The sequence below is a fragment of the Podarcis gaigeae genome (genome assembly GCF_964106915.1).
Source record: "Podarcis gaigeae genome assembly, chromosome: 10".
Lineage (NCBI taxonomy): Eukaryota > Metazoa > Chordata > Lepidosauria > Squamata > Lacertidae > Podarcis > Podarcis gaigeae.
Genome location: NC_139686.1, coordinates 35,900,012 through 35,920,877, shown reverse-complemented (window position 1 = coordinate 35,920,877; position 20,866 = coordinate 35,900,012). Strand labels below are relative to the sequence as shown.

At 43.3% G+C, this 20,866-nt stretch overlaps 1 protein-coding gene across 1 annotated transcript in view; it reads right to left on the bottom strand.

Annotated features, from left to right (window-relative positions):
* TMCC3 (transmembrane and coiled-coil domain family 3) overlaps positions 1 to 19,553 on the bottom strand; it is a 91,852-nt gene extending 72,299 nt beyond the window's left edge. Inside the window, exon 1 of the mRNA XM_083698692.1 lies at positions 18,993 to 19,553. Coding sequence (XP_083554818.1) covers positions 18,993 to 19,199 — 207 coding nt within the window. The 5' untranslated portion in view covers positions 19,200 to 19,553. The remainder of the gene's footprint in view (positions 1 to 18,992) is intronic.
* Between the last annotated feature and the right edge of the window lie 1,313 nt (positions 19,554 to 20,866).

Genomic DNA, 20,866 nt, shown 5'->3' with positions numbered 1-20,866 from the left:
CAGAACCATTTTACCTATCAAAAGATTTCATTGGTTTTTAATCAAGGACCATTATTTAGGGTGGTCTCTAATGCAAACTGGCATAACAAAAAAACCTGACAAGGCACATAGCTTTTGTAGCAACATAGTTGTCCTTAGCAGTCTGTGAAACCTATGTATTATAAATCCCAGGCCTCCATTAGAAGTGAATTGCAAATATTCCCTGTGGGAAACTGGCATGCACAGCAAATGCAGAATTGAACCCTGCCCATCAGCTGATGTCACACACTCAGTGGTTAACAGGCAAGCATGCTTTTGAGGGGAAAGACCTTGTAGGCCAAATTAGAAATCTTGGTGGGCCAATATTGGCCTACAGGCCAGAGACTGCCTACCCCTGCGCTATACAAATAACACACAGCATCATCATAACACCTTCAGTTCAGGATAGAAGATACAATGAAATAAAAACTCTCCACATTATTGATCACCACACAGGCATTCGACTTAGCACCTCTACAGTTACACAATACTAACATTGAGATCATTATTTTATCTCCTTCCTCTTCTTGAAGTTTTAAGTTGCGCTTATGAGGAATATCAAATCCCAGAATAGAGACAAAATCAGAGGAACACAATGGCAATGCTGTAATACTTGTTCTGACAGGCAACTGCAATACTGTGTGGGTTATAACTAAGAACCAAAAGCAGATCTGTCGAGTTTACAGTAACAAGATGTACTTGTCAGGATCAAATGCGCTGTGTGACACCATGCCATCTTAGATAAGCCATCTTGATCAAGATAACAGCATCCTGGAGCAAAGACACATTGACTTGAAGAGGACACATCTTGCTGATTAAATAATAATAAAAAGTGCTTAGGATCACAGCCAAAGTGCACATCTTTAAGTTGTTAGTAAAAAACATACTGTTTCATCGGTTGTTATTAAAGCTTGTCAAGCAGCATTCAGACCAAGGTTTGATTCTGGTTTCTTCAGCTTATCTGCACGTTAGGTTAGCCAGTGACATAATGTGTATAGCTTACATCAGAAGCAAAGGCTTCTTGTTATAATGCTCCTTATTCAGAGCATTCCCATCACTGATTTGGGAAGTGTAGGACACATGATGACAGCCACATTTCATATCTATCCTGTTGTTCTATATGAAATACTGTGTTTTCCCTATACCAGCTTTGATCCAAATTGAGAAAAAGAACCATCTGTGGTAGCTGTGTTTTAACTTGGTAACATAGACATACTGAGACACACAGAAGGACCGAATTGACAATTTACAATGAAATCTAAAAGGTAGGTGTAATGCTTATCACAGAGCAGCTATCTACATGTCATCACATGGCATCAGTTCTGAGTTTTTTAAAATGCCATCCTTCCTGGAGATAATCTCAACCACACTATTTAATGTGGCAATGGAATAAAAAGCATATATTTTAGGTGCACTGTTAATGAACTACAGACATTTAGTAAATGCAAATTGCCTGGGAAGTTGACCAAAATCGTATACACACTATACTTTAAAGCACCTTTGAAACTCATCCTTTCCCTCTATGAATTTTGGGCATTGTAGCTTACCCCTCACAAAGTTAACCCTTAATAAAATACAGTGCCCAGAATTCTTTGGGGAAAATAATGTGCTTTGAATCTGCTTTAAATGCATAGTACAGAGTGCTTTGAATAAAAGAGATACCACTTTTCCAGTGGTTCCAAGTTTTTCCAAGTTCCAAGCCCGCTATTTTAGCTTACATGTAATTTCGCCAGTAAATGCTTTAATCCATCCACTGAACAGCCACTGTGGGAGTTTGCTCTACAGAAGCACAATATCCGCAGGTATATAATCCATTTGTCTGAAGCCCCAACAGTCAGTTAATACAAATAGCTCAGCAGGTGCTGGAAGAGCCAATGCAAAGAAAAACTGTTACACTGACAACAACGATCTTCCTCAAACAGCAGTAAATCAATTGGAATTTGCAGATGTTAGTACCACACTGATACACCTTAAATTTTTGAAATGAACACCACTCTGTTTAGATCTTGGCTCCTTTTCCCTGAATAATGCCCTTGAAATATACCTTACAAAATTATTAACTTGTCATGTCTACCACAATTATTAAGATATTAAAATCCGGAGCTCTAATGCATAATCATGGGACATTTTATAGAGGTGCAAACTACTTTGAGTGCACCATACAGATAGCCTTCACAACACTGTGAAGTCAGTGATGTTGGGAATGGTTGTCCAGTTGGAGGCCCACTGGTTGCACATTTGAGTCCTGAAGCAAAGCTCTAGATCTTAAGAACCGCTAGAATACTCCAGCTTGGCCTGTGAAAGGGTAGACTAGGGCACCTTGTTGCAAGTGGATTTACTCACTGTCACTGATGAAGTACTACAGCCTTGCTAAGTAAAGCAGCAGGCTAAAAACCTTCTCACAAGTATACTGTATTTGCTTGCAAAACAACGCATCAGCCTGCTATTTCAAGTGACAAGCTGAACCATGTGCTTTGAAAAGTCTGTCCTGACATCAAAGAATACTGCAGGAAAAGATGGCAGCCTGCAACTGAACTTATGTTTGCCTCTCCCACTCTCTGCTAGGAGAAAACCATGGTATTGCTGGTTCAGCTGTCTTCCTGTATAATGTTATGTTGTGGTTCTACAATATTGCATTTGAGGACCTAGTTGACTGTATTATTTGCATGGTAGCCAACTTAAAAGAAGAATAAAGAATTTTTATTTGTGCTGTGAAGCCTAACAGTCTTATTATAATAACATATTATCTAATTAGAAGAAATGTGGTTTCTATTCCAAAGGCAAATGAGATAGTTTACATATATTAGCCCGTCACAAGACACTTTATCTTCACACTTTACAGGTTAATCACTTGTTGGCCTTGGGTTCAAGACAGTAAAAACAAAAAAATGATAACCACTTTGTTATGAAAGGCAAATTGAGTCAGTTCTTGAGAATAGTCTTTCTAAAGCCTTCCTGGCATAGCAAGAGTAATCTTAAGCACTTCATAATTAGAAGCATATATTAGCCAGTACACGGAAAGAAAGCCCTTTATTGCTCTCAGGTAATTGCTGTAATCTGAATCCACATTACAGTTGTTGTAGCTTACACAAAGATCATCTGTGGGTGATCTCAAATGGTTTTGGATGTATTAATAGATTTTCATCAGAGGGGATTCTTTTTTGTACAGGAATGTGAATCAATGTTTCAGTAGCCAGGTGATAATAGTGCAGGGAGCTTAGCAATAAAGAACAATATGTACAAAATTGGGCATGTGGGAACTATTAAAACCCATCAGTTTGTACAAATGCATTTGTATGAAAATGATAGTGTTCCCAGCTGGAGGCATATTCCGGAGTACCCTGAAAAAGTTGCAGAACTCATAACTGGCAGTCTTAAATGCAGACAGAATATCTGAAGCTTAATACAACAGCCCACCAAACAAGAACTACTGTTATATTAAAGGAAGCTGGGTATATTTCAGTCTTGTTAGTCCCAGAGAAGCTGAATATTTTGTATCTTACAGGATCTGAAACGCAGGAAACAATTTTCCTGCTGGACACCCATGGCAACGAGACAGGATTTTAACTTTCTTCTGTTACTGTATTGTCTATTCCACTGCCCCATAATGATAAGTGAACAAACATAATAATAAAAATAAAATAAGTTCTTCCCCTCTCTAACCACTAGAAATCTACCAACTCATTTCCTCTTCTATCTGCGGCCTCCCAAGCCTGAGCAACATGACAGAATTTCTCCACTGTAACATGGAGTATTGCAAAAATACACTGAACACCTCCTTCTACCAATATTTTGCACAGAAATCGGAAAATTAATGTTGGGAACTATTTGTTTACTCAAGTCGCTATTCTCAACAAGTATTGCAAATCTTTGACTTCCAGGTTCAAGCTGTCACAACATCACCATTAAGATATGAAGAGGTCAGTTTAAAAACCTTTACACCCATAAGTTTCAAAGTTCCTAATTACAATCCTGTAATATTCTTTCTTTTTTTCATTTATATACCTCCCACACTCTCAAAGGAGCCCAGGGCAGCAAGCAAGAAGTGATAAACAATATAAACATCTTAAAAACAATTCCATTACAGATACAGACTGGGAAAGATATTTTAAAAGACTTGTTGAAAAAGAAAGGTCTTCAGTGGGTGCTAAAAAGACAACAGAGATGGCGCCTATCTAATATCCAAGGGGAGGGAATTCCAAGTGTAGGTGCTACAACACTCAAGTCCCCAATTTGTACCCAACATGGTGCAGAAGAGACCTCTTGATAAGATTGTAATTGCAAGAATTCCTCGCCAGTGCTGGATTTAAGTCAGTGCAGGCAGTCCCCCCCCCCCACACACACACAAGGGCGCCAAGCCGAAGGGGTGCAAAACTGAGAAGATCCATTTGAGGTTGCCAAATTTTGGGCTTGTGCAAGGCGTCATATTATGAAAGATTACCAAAGTCCACCAACCCTGTCCTCACTTGCAGAGCACATTGGGTATATAAGGTGCGAGGTGATCTTTCAGGTATCCTGGTCCAAGCTGTCCATAGCTTTATACACAAAACAATTACCTTGAACTTACTGCAGTTGCTCACTGGCAGCCAGTGCAATTCTTTGACAGCAGGGTAATGTGTTGGTGATATCCTGCCCCAAATGAGCAGCTGCGCCGCTGCGTTTTGCACCAGTTGCAGCTTCCAGAGCAATCTCAAGGGCAGCGCAACATAGAGCATATTGCACTACTCCAGCCTGGAGGCTATCAGCACATAAACAACAGAGGTCAAGCTATCCCAGTCCAGAACAGTTTCAGCTGTCTTACCGGCAGAAATTGGTAAAAGGCACCCTTAGCCATTGGGGTCACCTAGGCCTCTAGCAACAAAGAAGAATCAAGGATCACCCCCCAGACTACAAACCTGCTCTTTTAGGGGGAGTTCAACCTCATCCAAAGCAGGTAACCACCCACAGTGCCTCCATCTTGCCAGGATTCATTCAGTTTATTGGCCCTCATCCAGCCCAGACACCAGTCCACAGAACTGCTTTATCTAGCAAGCACTATTCAAGTATTATTGTATCAATGCCACATCTTCAGGATGCTCAGTTATTCATGAGTATGCTGAAATTTTGTTGGTGCAAGGCTTTATTAATAGCCTTGTTCCATTGCAAATCCCTAGAGTACTTTTAATATCAGGAATTATAAGAAACGTAACAGAGAACTAATGGAAAGGACCTGCCTACTCTCAGTTCTCTCTGCCGGTAGAACATATTGAATGATATGTTCTAATGAGAATTCTTACTCTGATGCTAAAAATGAACCACCGGTGGAGGCACAAAGCTCTGCATGCAGATTTCAAAACTTTAATTTTATAAGCTCTGCACTCAGCTCAACGCTACACTTCCTCAGGTGGGATAATAAAACGTTAATGTGTAAGGAAGTACAAACTCAATAAGCAATTAAAGTTCAAGCTAACTACCGAGTTCCTTTCTTTTGCTTTTTTTATTTGAGCCGTTTGATTTAGCAAGTTCAATCACTGTAGTAAAAGGACTATTTACGGGGGGGGGGGGGGATGAATAATTTCTTATAAACTGTAACAAACTTATGTTTGCATGCATCTCACAACTCCTGCAGGCACATTTGCTGAAATATTAGATAATGACCAGCATGGCCAATGGTCAGGGATTATGGAAACTGTAGTTTAGCAAATTTAGTAAGCGATTAAGGAAACTGTAGTTTAGCCACGAGCTTCCTGCCCCTGAGTTAGAACAAGTTCTTTCTGTACCCGATGGCTATGAATGGATGGCCACCTGGCCTCACTCTATACATGTGCTTTAGCTTCTGTCACAAAAGCAATGGTTGTGCCTGCAGCATAGCATGGAGAATGTTAAGCAAGAAAAGGCTGCTTACAGTGGCTTTAAAAATGGCCACAGCTTTTATTGACCAGAATGCTAGCAGAGTTTGGTGTAGCATAAGCTGAGGATCCAGTCACAGGACAATCTTACTACAAACTAGTACCATGGCCCAGCCTCCATGCCAAATGCATGTTGGGGAGTAGAGAGTTGAAGGGATTTCAGGCCCACAACCAGTAAGAACCATGACTGTGAGCCTGTCCTGTTACCTGATTGTATTGCAAACGTGCTAGTCCCCAAAATGGGCTGGGGCCTTGAAGGGACACCATAAAAGGTAAAGGTAAAGGGACCCCTGACCATTAGGCCCAGTCATGGACGACTCTGGGGTTGCGACGCTCATCTCACTTTATTGGCCGAGGGAGCTGGCGTACAGCTTCCGGGTCATGTGGCCAGCATGACTAAGCTGCTTCTGGTGAACCAGAGCAGCGCACGGAAACACCGTTTACCTTCCCGCCGGAGCCGTACCTATTTATCTACTTGCACTTTGACATGCTTTCGAACTGCTAGGTTGGCAGGAACAGGGACCAAGCAATAGGAGCTCACCCCGTCATGGGGATTCGAACCACCGACCTTCTGTTCGGCAAGTCCTAGGCTCTGTGGTTTAACCCACAGTGCCACCCGCGAAAGGGACGCCATAATATCCGTTAAAGGATCCCCTGCTTACCTCTGCTGTTGATATAGCCAAGTGCTTTAAAGTGCCTGCTATGAAAAAGTTGTGACAGAAATATGGAACACTGGAATTAAATGATAAACCACACATATTGCTATGAGGAATGCAGAAAGTTCCACATTGCAGAGACCATCCCATTGCAGAGACCAGCAACTTTGTCTAGAGTAAGGTAAAGGCTTTTAAAACGTGGGTTAGTATGTGGGCAATAGCAAATCTAAAGCTTCTGTTTAGGAATGGATCAGAAAGAAAAGGTTCTCTTTTGGGTCTGACTCCCCCCCCCAGGACCCGCCCACTAAAACAGCCTGTTGCAGGCTGCAGACCATTGGCTCCCGGACAAGGCGGAGTCACAGCATGTTGGATGATACGCTAGTTCATTACGTCACCCATATTTGCAGGAAGATATCCTTGATCCCGCCCACATTTTAAAGTGGTGAACTAATCCTGGCAAAATCATGGTAATACTGTAATTCAGGCAGCGCAAGACTTTCAGCATCCAGAACGCTTTAAGTATGCAGGTATTCACATGATACATTCTACTTATACAACTGTGCCACCGAAACACACACACACACACCCTCTCACTCTTTGGGGGGGGGGGGGGAAATAAATTTCATTTAAATGCATCTCTGCGTCAAAACTTCCACTACATATTTGGAGGTGGGACACACTCAAACAAGGCATGAGGCTGTGCCAGTTCTGTTTGGAGCCTAATTTCCTTCGGGATCTTAGAATGTCATGCAATAGACCTCCCTCAGTTCTGTTTATAAGGGATTCATTAAATAAAGCAGAACTGAAACATATATTATCTTGTAAAGGAGGGTTTGTTGTTAATCATGTATATCCAAACTCACATACTACAGCTTAACAAAATGTTTCTTGTACATGAAGAATTCCTCTCCGATTACAAGTCTACTGTTGCTGCAGTTCTAGAAGGGTCTTAGCAGATGTGCTATTATTCTGTAATAATTTAAGTCATTTATCTTCAGCTTAGCAGTTTAACCATATTAAGTGATTGCTTAGCAATGAGAAATTGTCATGAACAATTCACGAAGTCTTGAGGCAATTATGGGTACGGCTTGCATAAACAACAGGCTGTGGGAAAATAAGCACACTGTATAATCGTTTCTGCATAGTTAGCGTATTTTGGCATTCTGGGGTGAGAACAGAAAATGTTCCCATCTAATTTTTAAAAGCAAATGGGTTTATCTTCCTACCCTGAAATTACATGTATTGGCTGTGGCACAGACATCATTCTGTATTACAAATTTAACATTCTTATTCCATAAGCCAGAGCTGTATCACAACAATACCTAAATTACATGCCGTAAGTGAATTAATGAAAAATGTACAGTATTTGTGAGTTAGTTATAACCAAATTTATATCAAGGACTAGAAAATTAAATAAGAGAAGCACATGCTAATGCTGAACTCCAAATCAAAATTTGTCTTAGGTACCAAAAAGGCATTTGTTTTTTCTTTTTTAGTCATTTTTATTAAGTTTCCCATTTTAACAATCCAATCAAATCACATTGAATGTTCCAAATTATACAATATACCTATCAAATAGTCCAAATATTCTGCCTGAATTATTATTATTTTTTGTTGGGACTTCCCATGCTTCAAAAAGGCATTTCAAACACTTCAAAAGGAGCAATTTCTTAGCCCATTGCCCATTTCTTACTCAATGGCATTTAAGTCCAAGTACATTTAAATAGATTTGTTCCAATTTATCCCTTATTAGTCTTGTCCCTCCTCTCCTTCTGTCCTCTTCCTTCCAAACTTTGACAGGAATCTGTATGGCATTTTTACTTACCCTGTAAAACAGGTGTGGTAAACCTTTATCTCTTCGGATGTTGAACTACAACCCCCATTAGCTCCAGAAAATATGGTTATTGGCCAAGAGGATGGGAGTTGTAATTCAGCAATATCTGGATGGCCAAATGGTCCCCACACCTGCTGTACAATACCAAGTGCACTGATGCCACTAAGAAAGATGTTGTTGTTGGTAGTGATGATGATAATGATGGAGGACCAGCCACGATTTGCTTAATTTCCAGAAATGTTATAGCTTTAGAAGCCAATGTGAATGGCTATATGTACCCTTGCTATATGAACTAAGCATACAAACAGAATAATTGAGTGTATCATAGAATTGTAGAGTTGGGAGGAACTCAGAGTCCAACCACATGTAATGCAGGAATTTCAGCACGTGGTCCCCTATCCAATTTGAAATCATCCTGGACCCTGCTTAGCTTCGCAAATGGACTAGCAGTGGACCTAATAGATCATGTGTAACCAGTGTGATGCCCTCAACAAGTTGTTGGACTACAATTCTCATCAGTCCAAGCCAGCACGGCCAGTGATGAGAGAGGATGGAAGTTGGAGGGGGATACTAAGTTGTAATAGATTATGTTGGGGCAAAGGGTAGTATATCATATTCAAGGTATGCAGGGCCCAGCCTAGTATCGTCATCTATTCAAAGCTACTATTCTCGTTATTAAATTGTTAAAACAGCTTTTTAATTATAAAAAGCAGCCATGAAAACCTTAGGTTCCCTAAGTGTTATTAATACTCTTAAGTGCTTCCTCTTTGGAGCCTGTTGGACATTAAAGTCTGAACCAAATCCAAATGTAGATTTTTGGCATTTTATTTTTATGTGATCATTTGAGCCGTTCATTCTGTTCTTCCAGGTTCATCAGTACTTTGGCAAACTACATTCAGTCTAAGCATGGCCAAAAGGTTAACAAATGCAAATGAAAGTTCCTTCAAAATGTTTCTGATTTGCAATGCAATTTTTGTAGAGTTGAAGCCTATGAGTCATGTAAGAGGTGCTTCAGATCTCCCAGTCAGTCACTGATCGAAAGGAAAGTCAAATCACCAATAGGGGAAATCTTTGATTCATACCCCTGATAATTCAGGCAACAGGTTTGTTCGTAACAAACCATGTTTAAAATCCAGTTCACAATTCTACAGGTCACAATTCAAACACCAATTTGACCCTGGCACCTATTTTCAAGGGCGCCAGGAATGATGTAAAGAGCAACCCAGTGCAAAAGAGTGATGTAGCTTGCAGAGTGCTGGGCTGGAGACTCTGACTGGCTGCAGGTACAGCTAGCCAGAAGAGGGGGTAGAGATAGCACTTTGGGAAGGAAAAATAAAACTGGAGTATGGGTTACTGGCATTCAGTTGGATAGGGGTATATAGCCTCTGAGCTGTAATTCGCCCTGGCTGGATCTAGACACATCAAAGAAGCATTTCAGTTAAACACGTTGTAAACTCTGTATGAGAAATCGGGTTGGCAAAATCAGAACTCCACAGCGCCATCTGGTGCCACTGTGTTATAATGCATGTATAACGCATATAAAGCGCTTTTTCTTTGCCAATGTAGCTGAGTCCTCTCAGGAGATATCTACAGCTGAGAAGGAAGTCTCTGAGCTGGGGTGTTCTATTAAGAGTATATAGACAAGTGAGAACTGGTAGCTGAATTAGAGAAAGGAGAAGTGGAACCGTGAAGGAACGCTCTACTTGGGTTTCAATTCAGTAAGAAGGGGATAGATATTCTGGAGAGAGAAGAGGAATCCCAAACCAGTTAGGATGGGAGTATGTGGTGATCCCCTAGTCTGGTATACTAATAGAGGAGCCTCAGGAGGAGTGAGATTTATAGAAAGATGAGAAACTGACAGAAAGTACCAACTTGTTTCAGAACCTAAGTATTAAGACCTAAGCAGTAACAACTTCAATTAGTTTAAGGAATTGAAGTAAATATAAGCTGTGATTATGAAAACATTGCCAAAAATGTGAATGACTAATCTAACCAGAATAAATATTATATGATTTATTTTAAAATTCCAATAGCAAAAATGTTTTCACATTACATAGTAATAGTTTCAGAACTACAAAAATACTTCCTCCCCCCCCAATCTGAAATAAACATCCGTTTGTACGATGCCCACAATGAAAACATATTTTGTTTAATGTTTATTTCTGCTCGCACTACCCACAACCTCTTTCTTCCTCCTCCTACCAAAGCAGGCAAGCAGGCCCAATCATACTTCAGTCCTCAAAGGGATGGAATTACTAACACTGCAGCAAACCCAAACACATTTGCCGAGAGAGACAAACCTATAATTCCCTCAGAGCAGCAGGGTCCGACACCAGACTAGAACTGTCTAATACAAAATGTCACATTTCAGCCTGAGCTCACTGAATGCATTTACGAAGTGATGCAATTAACTCTGTGAGAATAACTGTGAAAAACAGAGCCTTCTCATCCCTGTGAGCTGCTATAAGCTACTAAGCCTTTCAATAATTGCTACATCCAGCAAAACACAAATAATGGCACACAGGGGAAAAAAGGAACATGGAAAACTACTGTATAACACATGTGACTTCACGTGTTCGTATGAATTAGTGTAAGAAAAATGGGAACATTATATCTATGGGATTCTATTTCACTGCATAATAGTCCAGCATGTAATACAGAGTCTTTATATTACACTTTTCATTCAGCTTGTCAAAATGCCTTTTGGGGGCAAAGAAAAAGCTGTTATCCCCGTAGTCACAGTGTTATTATGCCTGCTAACATTTCAAAGTTATTTAATTCAAAATATGTATACTGCTGAGAACAACACAGAAACCTGGCCCACTTTTCACAACGGGAAACAAAGGTTACAGCCTTTCTAATCCAATGTCAGACATGAAGTATTTCTGCAAGACACAGAGCACACCAGATTTGTTTAAAACAGAGCAGTTGCTCTGTCTACACTGCGGCAAGGTAAAGGAAAGGGACTCCTGTCATTTGCACCTGCAGTGTACAATCCAAGTGCTTCTGTTACGCAAGACCTACGGAAAAGATGGAGGTAGTCCATTTCTATCCTGATCCTGATCCAGCACACCCAGGGAAACCCTCGTGTTGCTATCCCATTTTATCCTAACAACAACCCTGTGAGGTAGGCTAGTCTGCAAGAGTTACTTGCTCAGGGCCATTCAGTCAGCTTCATTAAATAAAGATCTTCCCAGTCAAAGGCCAAGACTTTATCCACTGAACAACATCTCCTTTATACAATGTAGAAGGAAAGTCTGGTGGCTTTGGCTTTTAGGTTCCAGCACCAGCCTTACCATTAGGCAGAATGAGGCGGCTGGTTTGGGGTGTCACAAAAAGGCAGCATATTCCTAAGTATTTATTACTGTGTTTTTACTGCCAGGGAGGAGAGAACAAATAGTACTTGTGGGATTTTCTGCCTAATGTGCCATAATAATTTGGCTTTCCTTTGATATTATGCACCTTAACAAGGGGGCAGGGAGGGTTTGTCTCCGTTTGCTTCCTTGCTCAGGCAGCAGAATGTCTAGTACCGGCCCTGTCGGGTGCCATGGTTAAAAAAAAAATAATAATTCATTTTGTTAAGCTGGTAACTTCAAATACAATAGTATTTCCATTGATTGTGCTAAAAATACCCAGGTATGATGCTGATTTAAGGCCTTTGTTGTCTTTGGATATATAAAATAGAAAATAAAATAGCTTACCATTGTCATATCCAAAAAAAGGAATAACTTAACCTTACACTTTATTAGTAATATACTTCTGGAATATATTGCTTCGTATAATTTTTGTTTAGATTTAATTAGCATTTTCCTTATACAATAGCCTGGCTTAGCACTGTTATTGAACGGGGTGTCATGTTTAAAGGGTTAATAAAAATGGCACAGATTGAATCCTCTTTGAATCTGGTGTGTGTGTGTTTGTTTTTTTGGTTCTCAGAAAAATTAACTGAGTCCTGCAAAAGAATTTTTTTTAATTGCCATTTAAGGCAACAATATGTGTTTTACCATTTTACCATTAGCCAAAGCCTGTGACGTGATTTCAGAAAAGTAATTTATTTGCATTTTAAAGTGGCAGGTTATAGCTAGAAATAGCATTTTCTTATCAAACTTTGCAGCCTTTTCTCTGTGACACGGTGGACCAATGAATCACTTCATCTAACAACTTTTAAAAAAACCTGCTAGATCAAACTAAGGATGCACTTAGTCCAGCATCCTATTCCAAACAGCAGCCGCTCAGTTGCTTCCAGAAAGTTTATGAGCAGGACATGAAAACAATGTCTGCCTCTACTGCGTGTCCTCAGAAGATGGTGTTCAAGGTATACTGCCTCTGGTACACAGAGGTTCCATTAACTGAGCAGCAAGTTAAATCCTACTGCTTTGGCTGATAACTCTGCTGAGAACAGGTGTGGAGCCAATGCAGGATTTAACCCCAACTATCTGATGACATCACAAGTGACGTCAGCTGATAGGCAGGTGGCGTGGGTTTGGGGGAAATGGCCTCACAGGTTGTGTGACGTGATACTTTGGAATACAATGCTGACAATTTTTCACTGTAGTAGTAGTAGTTGTTAGAGAGAAAGAAATGTTTCTTCCTTGGAACTTTTTCTTTAAACCAGTGGTTCCCAACTGGCGGACCACGGACCTCAGGGCATCCACATAAGCCACCCAGGGGATCCCTGGCACCATTCACACAACAAAAACTGCCACTGAGATATCAACGTGGTATAATGGTTAGAGGGTTGGACTAGGACCTGGGAAAGCAAGGTTTGAATCCCCACTCAGCCAAGGAGCTCACTGGGTGAACCTTGGGCCAGTCACCGTGTCTCTTAGCCTAACCCAGGGGTCTGCAACCCGCGGCTCCGGAGCCGCATGTGGCTCTTTTACACCTTTGCTGCGGCTCCGGGGTGGATACTAGCGAGGGGAGGAGGCGCATTGTGCGCCCCGACACTTCCCACTGTGGCGGGCGCTGTACTGGCTGTGACGTCACATGGGGGCGGTGCGTGCGTTAGTCACGCACCGTCCCGACGTCACCTTCCCGGTTTTGCGGCTTCCAGGTTTTTTTTCTTCGGAAACAGGTCCAAGTGGCTCTTTTTGTCTTAAAGGTTGCAGACCCCTGGCCTAACCCATCTCATAGGGCTGTTGTGAGGATGAAATGGGAGGAAAGAGAAACATGTACACCACCTTGAGTTCCTTGGGAGATAAAAGTGATCTATAAATGTAATGATTAATAATAATAATAATTTCTAAAAAGTATGCAGTCTGTGGCTTGGCTTTTGACAAACAGGGGATCTGCAGTACTGTACTTAGTTAATTTGGAACCACTGCTCCAGACCATTCAAAATTTGGTAAATCTCAATCAGGTCCCCTCTCAATTTCTTAACTAAAAAGCCCTAAGCACTTTAGCTTTGCCTTGTTGGGAAAAGCCACAATCTCCATGCTACTTAAATTGCTCTTCTCTTTTCCAGTTTTAATGATATCTCTTTTTCATTAGAGGACCTGAACTGCCCTTCCAAACGTAGCTATACTACAGATTAGAGGTGACAGACGTGTAGTTTCTCAGAAATTGTTGGATTCCAATTCCCATCAATTATTGGATTTTCCTCTAGTGTGCCTTTCATCCAATTTGGAGAGATATTTCTGGAGTTCTTTTCAGCCTGCTTGGCTATTACCATCCAGAATAAACTGCTGTCCCCCACAAACTTGGCTACCACATGGCATACCTCTGATCCCAGATAATAAATTAAAATGCCATGGGCCCAAATATAGATTCTTGCAGAACTCCACTACTTTCTTTTTTCCATTTGAAAACAGTTAAGTTTATTAACTCCATTTCCTTTCCTTTACCCAGTTACCGACACATAAACAGAACTTCATAAAAGGACTCTTGTCCTCTCCTACGGGAGCGTGAAGTTTATTTAGGAACCTTTCGTGCTGGGTAAAAAGTGAGTGCATGACATCATCAATAGCCTTTCCAAAGTGAAGGCAATGTTATCTCTTCTTTTTGACTTTATTATTTGGCTGTATGAGATCTCTCAGATTCGACTTGATGGTGTCATCAAATCTGACTGGCTGAAAAAAAATGGCACCACATTGCTTTGGGGATTCTTGAGGGGAAAGGGGCAATGACACTGCTCAAAAGTGAAAGAAGGGCAAGAAAGAATTTTTCCTGAAACTTATTCACACATACTAGCCAGAATGATTAATTTCCCACAAATATGAGGCTAAAGGTAAAGGTAAAGGACCCCTGACAGTTAAGTCCAGTCACGAATGACTCTGGGGTTGCGGCGCTCATCTCGCTTTACTGGCCGAGGGAGCCGACGTTTGTCCGCAGACAGTTTTTCCGGGTCACATGGACAGCACAACTAAGCCGCTTCTGGCAAAACCAGAGCAGCGCACGGAAACGCCGTTTACCTTCCCACTGGAGCGGTACCTATTTATCTACTTGCACTTTGACGTACTTTCGAACTGCTAGGTTGGCAGGAGCAGGGACCAAGCAACAGGAGCTCACCCTGTCGCGGGGATTCGAACCACCGACCTTCTAATCGGCAAGTCCTAGGCTCTGTGGTTTAGACCACAGTGCCACCCGCGTCCCTAATATGAGGCTACCTGCTGCTTAATTATTAAGCTAGACAATGTAAGCACTTAACCCAACCTTCACTAACCAGGTGCCCTCAGGTTTTTATAATTCCCATCATCTGTAGCTAACACAGAGCTGCAGCTCCAAAATACCAGATTTTGGTGAAGGCTGCCTTAACCAAATAATTAAATAATCTGCCCTTAATCATGTGTTAGCCTGTGCATATAAGGATTATCCACATGTAACCACAACAGGAAAATGGATGGTTGACCCACTTCAGCTTCCATCTATGCCAACTGTGGGAACACCACTAAATTTCATAAAACTTGGGTTAGTTTCCCCCTCCCTAAAAGAAGTGCTACCGTGCCACCATTCTCTGTACAAAAAAATGCCATTGTGGATGAAGATTCCAACCTGCCTGTTACTAATCTTAACAGGTGTTTCTTCACATTTCTGCTTGCCAGTTTTAATGAACATTAAGATACCTTGTGCTTCTCTACTTAAAACTATTATTACGACAAGCTTTACACAAAACGAGCAATGAAAAGTTGTGTTATCTAATAAACTACCTTCCTGCCTGAGATGTTATGCCAGTGAAATAATTCATGGCCATGCAACCAACAACAGATGCAGGCAGAACTGCCACACACCAACAATCCCTAAAGATAGCTCACGGCTGTTTCTCAGCTCTGTTTCTTTGGCTCAGCGAAAGCAAGGGCAAGTTGCTTTCAACAATGCAACCCCTGTATCAAGTAGCTGCTGTCAGTGCCTCTTCTGTGTTTAAGTACAATGTAGAAAAGGATTCTTCTTAGCCAACCTGAAGTCCTTTATTTAAGCTTTGCAAGAGCCATAAACAATAGCATGTGCTATGAAGTTGACTCAGAGGCTGCAGCTAACATTACGTTTAAGTACAGGATTCCATGGCAACTAAAAGCACATACTGTAGTGAGGAGAGGCTTCTGCTGTAGATGGGAAAGTTTTGCTACCCAACAGCTCCAAGCTTAAATAGGTATTTACTGGGGAGCAATCTGATTCAATGCCAACAGGATTTACTATCAGGCAAATGCAGAAATGAGGGGGTGGGCAGACGGAAGGCTTTGTTGAACCCCAACACAAAACAATCTCAGGCAACTTTAATCAATCATGTTTCAAGCCAAAAGAGTAGCTACATACACTTGCGCCCTTCTTACTGACTTCAAAAAGTGCTTATGTTGAATAATCCTAATGCAAATCTCTCAAATTTTCCTCTGACTAGCACCACTGTGACGTAGTAGCTGCAAGATTGACACATGTTTAGTTGTATATCGCTTTAACCATTTGAAGCAGCACAGTGGATTTTTTTTCCCAAACAGAAGTTGCAAAATGGAGCCCACAGTCCTGTAGGTAAGCCAGTGTAGTTGCCACGAATAAAAAGTGTAATGGTGGCATTCAGTCATTCATGGCTCCATGCTGTGCATGGGATTGATTACAACAAACATTGTGAACTAGGAGGTCCATAATAAAAGCAGCATGCACAAATCTACATTGCAATGCTATACAATATTACTTAAGATTCTTTTTAAAAACACCTTCAGGTGATGCTGCCATTCAACTTCTAATTCAGAATCCTCTTCCATAAACCTGAACTCCTCTTAGGTTCTCCCACATTTTTTACTTCATCTTTTACTAGCAGGACCTAGTGTTTATCAATTTTCCACCCAAAACTGACTCCTGGCATCCTGGTGACACACTCATGGCACACTAGTGGATCTCATCCCATGATTCAGGATATTTTTCCTTAGATGGTTTTAAGGAAACTGCTGGGCGCGCATATTAGATCAGAGGCTTTAAGTTTGGACTGAGCAGGCTTGGACTAGATAACCTCCCAGTAAGAGTGGCCAAGGGTAGCACCGACCTACACGCTTTCAATAGTGATGTGGAAGAGGGAATTTCAGTCCCAGCTTTTACATTTGACTATCCTGCCTACCAGGTCCCATGACATTCTCTAGTTCTGTGAATCACTGCACTTATTAAATTCACATCTGAGTGCTCTTTAACTAGACACAACTGAGAATGATTGTACACAACTGGAAGACAAAGGAGGTTGGCACAATACTGGTCACAGTGATTGCATCAGAGTCATGATGGGAATAACAGGGAACTACATTGACCTTAATAGGTTTCCACACACCTGGGCAATAGCTGTGCTAAGAATCATACCCAAGCATGTGAACTCCTTGCAGGGAGTTGCCAACTGTTCCCAGAAGAGTTTACAATTACTAGGACTGCCAGGTGTCATTTGAGACATTTTCTTACCTCAAGACATCCAAGCATCACAGGTCCTATATTTGTTGAATTTTTCAGCTCTGCGGGGCATATGGCTTCAGGGCACACCTCAAAACTCACCTGTAGAGTAGTGTTTTTTCTTTTATATGCAAAATGCTTCTCTGGACACCCTTAACATCATCATTTTGCTACAAGTTTAATATTGGAGAACTATTTTTGAATGAGTTGGTTTATCACCCCTTCTAATAGCGAACTCAGTTGCTGAGTGCAGGCAGGATTGTACTGGGGCAACTGGAAAACAAACAGTCAGTATCAGCATGCTTGGGCAAAACCTAAGGTCTACGGAAGTACAAAAAATACTTAAGGGAAGTAAAAAGCAAATGCAAAACAATTTTAAAAAACCAATCACATACCCAGATGCTGAGTGACCAGAGAGTGCTCAGTGTCTGCTGAGGAGGGGGAAACCCAGAAAACCAAAGGAGGTGGAATGGAGTCTGCTGGAGGAAGTGAGGGTGGCTGCTCACTGGCACCCTAAAATAAACCCTGCTACAAATGGAGCACAGCAAGTCCTATTTGAATATTACAAATGAGAAAAATCAGGTACAAGGTCTGGAAGTCCCACTTCATGAGTGGCCAAAAAGTACTTCCTCCACTTCCGTATAGGGTATGAACTGCTTCTACACAACATTCACGGGGTGCATCCTCTGGTCCACACAACTGTCCATGCCCACGCCTGAAACAGGCCAAGTGAGCCACGCACATCCCACAACCCAGGATGCTCTTCTCAAGCAGTGGTATGCACAGGTGGGCAGGGCTCCAGGTCCACTCCATATATGGGCAGCTGGGCATATTTGGATGTGCTGGAGGTGCGTCCATGAGAGCAACACATGCCACACTCCAGCAGACTAAAAACAAAAACGACAAAGCCTTGCACGTCAGTGGGAACCTTGCCCATTGATTTGCCTGAGATTTTGTTTCGCGCCCTGAGCAAAAACACAGCCAACATCCAAAATGAGGTGAAGCAGTCAGGTCAGATGGCTCCGAAACAAGACCTTTCGCTAACTGCCTTACCAACAGTCCCCTCACGATAAGAAAGGCACATATTTGAAGATAAACATATGCCTAGGGAAAGGTACCACTTGAGGCCGAATTACTGGAAAGCCGCCCCCCCCCAAAAAAAAACCCCAAAGATTCCTCACTGTGAGGAACTGGGAGAGATTTTGGGGAAACTGCGCACTCTAACGGCCAGATCCCGCAAAAACGCCTATGAGAGCCGAGCAGCTCTGTCTCTGGGGGTAATAAATGGTAAAAGGGCGCCGGGTCTCTCTGTCACACAGAAACAGCTTTCGTACGACCCACAGAGCCGCTCGCAAGGCTTGGGACACACTGAAATAAAAAGACACCACTAGCCGGCAAGACACCGGAGAGCGGCCGACGGAAAAGCCCCCTCTGCAATGTACCCTCTCCGGTGTTTCCTCCCTGTCAGGAACGTGTGGCAACCTCCCCATTTTATTTGCCTTGGGGGAACCGCACGGAGCAGGTGGTGGCCCTCCTTCCCTTCCCTGGGTCTCAACCAAACGAGGCTCCCATATGTCGCTGCCCCGAAGCGCGCCAATTCCGAACGCGAAGCCTCGCCGGCGCCGAGACGGAGGGAGCGAGGGAGAGGCGCAGCTGCTGCTGCTGTTGCCCGGGATTCCTCTCAGCCTGGGCGACCTTCGCGGCTGTGGAGAGAGGAGCGCCGCATCCATGGCTTACCTTCCTCAGCATGCTGGGCAAGCAGCGGCTGGGGCTCCTGGCTCCGGCCGGCTCTTCCTCGCCTTCTTCCTCCCGCTCCCCCCTCGGCCATTCAGCGGCGCCTTTCTTGCTGGGCGATTTCGCCAGCCCGAGGAGCGCACATTTCATGCCCGCCGAGGCAGCGGCTCCGATCCCGGAGCCTTCGCCCGCACATGCGTGTGGCAGCATGCACAGGGTTGCTCCCCCGAGAGCCAGGGCTGCCTCGGCTGCTGCGAGCCCAGCGCCGGCTCCTTTGGCTGGAGCGGGGCGGCGGGGCGCTCGCAAAGCAGCCTCCGGCTTGAGCACGCGGCGCAGCGGCAAGCCAACCAGGCGGCAGGGCAGCAGCTGCTGCTGCTGCTGTTGCTTCTTGCCGGCCTCAGCAAAGCCGAGGAGGGAAGCGGGCGGGGGGGCTACCTCGCGCTCCCGCTCCCTCCGCCTGTCCTTAGCTTCAGCGCGCGAGCTCTTCCGCGCGCTCGGAAAGGCGCACTCGGAGGTGCCCAAAGGACGCTCGCGCGCGCTCGGACGCCGCCGACTGAGGAGGCTGGAGTGGCCAGGCGCTGCAGGAGCGAGCCGCTTTACAGAACGCGAGGCAGGGGAGGTCCTTAGCTGTGGGGACCACTCAGGGCTCACACGCTCATACACCCCCCCCCCCAAAAAAAGAAACCAGTTATCCAGTCATTTCTAATAGGGTCAGACTGAGCAGCGTGTGAAGCTCCCTCGTAGCGAGGCAGATAAACCTGGCTAGCCCAGAGTGGGCTTCTTGCTCCCCCTCCCCTTTCCCACTCCTGCTCTGCTGTTTGACGTCCTTTGGCTGGAGCATTAAATGCACGGCTTGGGGCCCTCCTACCGAGCTTTGCCCCCTCCCCTCATTGGCGTCTTAAAAAAAAAAGTGCAGCCCCCCCCCCCCCCAAGGAAAGCTCCTGCAAGCGTGCAATGACACATCTGACACATTCTGGTCACGCTCTGTGAGTTTTTTTGCAAACTGGAGCGTCGCTTTGGTCGTTAGCAGGGCAAAATGAATGTTGGCCTCGGTGCAGCGGAAGCTAGGCCTTATTTACGTTATTGCATTTATATCCCACCTTTTGCTCCAAAGAAACCTCAAGGGGAAGTACATGGCTCTCCTCCTCGTTTAATCCCAACAACCCCGTGGGGTAGGTCAAGATGAGCAGCAGTAATTGGCCTCAGGTCACCCAATGAGCTGGGGGGGGCGAGACTTGAACCCTGGTCTCCCAGGTCCTGATCTGACACTCTAACCACAATACCGCGTATGTTGAAGGACTGCGTAGAGAGCAATAGATGTAGAAAGTGGCAGTAGTTCCTGGGCTGGCATGGAAATGAGGCTGGTCATCACCGCATCCTTCCTCACCTCCTCCCCACTTTTTTCCCTTTAAAAAACTCATTGGAGCAGCTGTACATGTGAGTAGTTACATAACCATTTTGTTAAGTTTTCCTTAAAACTTGTATTAGCCATTTCTACAACAAAATTGTGCCTTTCCCCAAGTAAATGTGTTTGGTTAGCATCAGGGCAGCAGAAGCAAACTCCTTTTTATTCCTGTAGTGGCACCCCGGACGGTACTACAATTTAAGTGAATTTAAACTGAAATGGGCACATGCTCAGAGTGTTCCACCACCACTCCTCATTCATGCCTGGCAAACAAACCTGTGCGTACTCCTACTTCAGGAGTGTAGGAGCAGTTGTAAGGGCATGGAATAGCAGTGATAGAGAATGGTGTGCGAATGTATGTAGAAAGAAACTGCAGCACTGTACAAAAGCAAAATTTGCATTTGTTGCCCCGCCTACTTTTTTGCCTCCAACTCCACCCACCACTGATACATGGCCCTTAGAATGTTCTCTA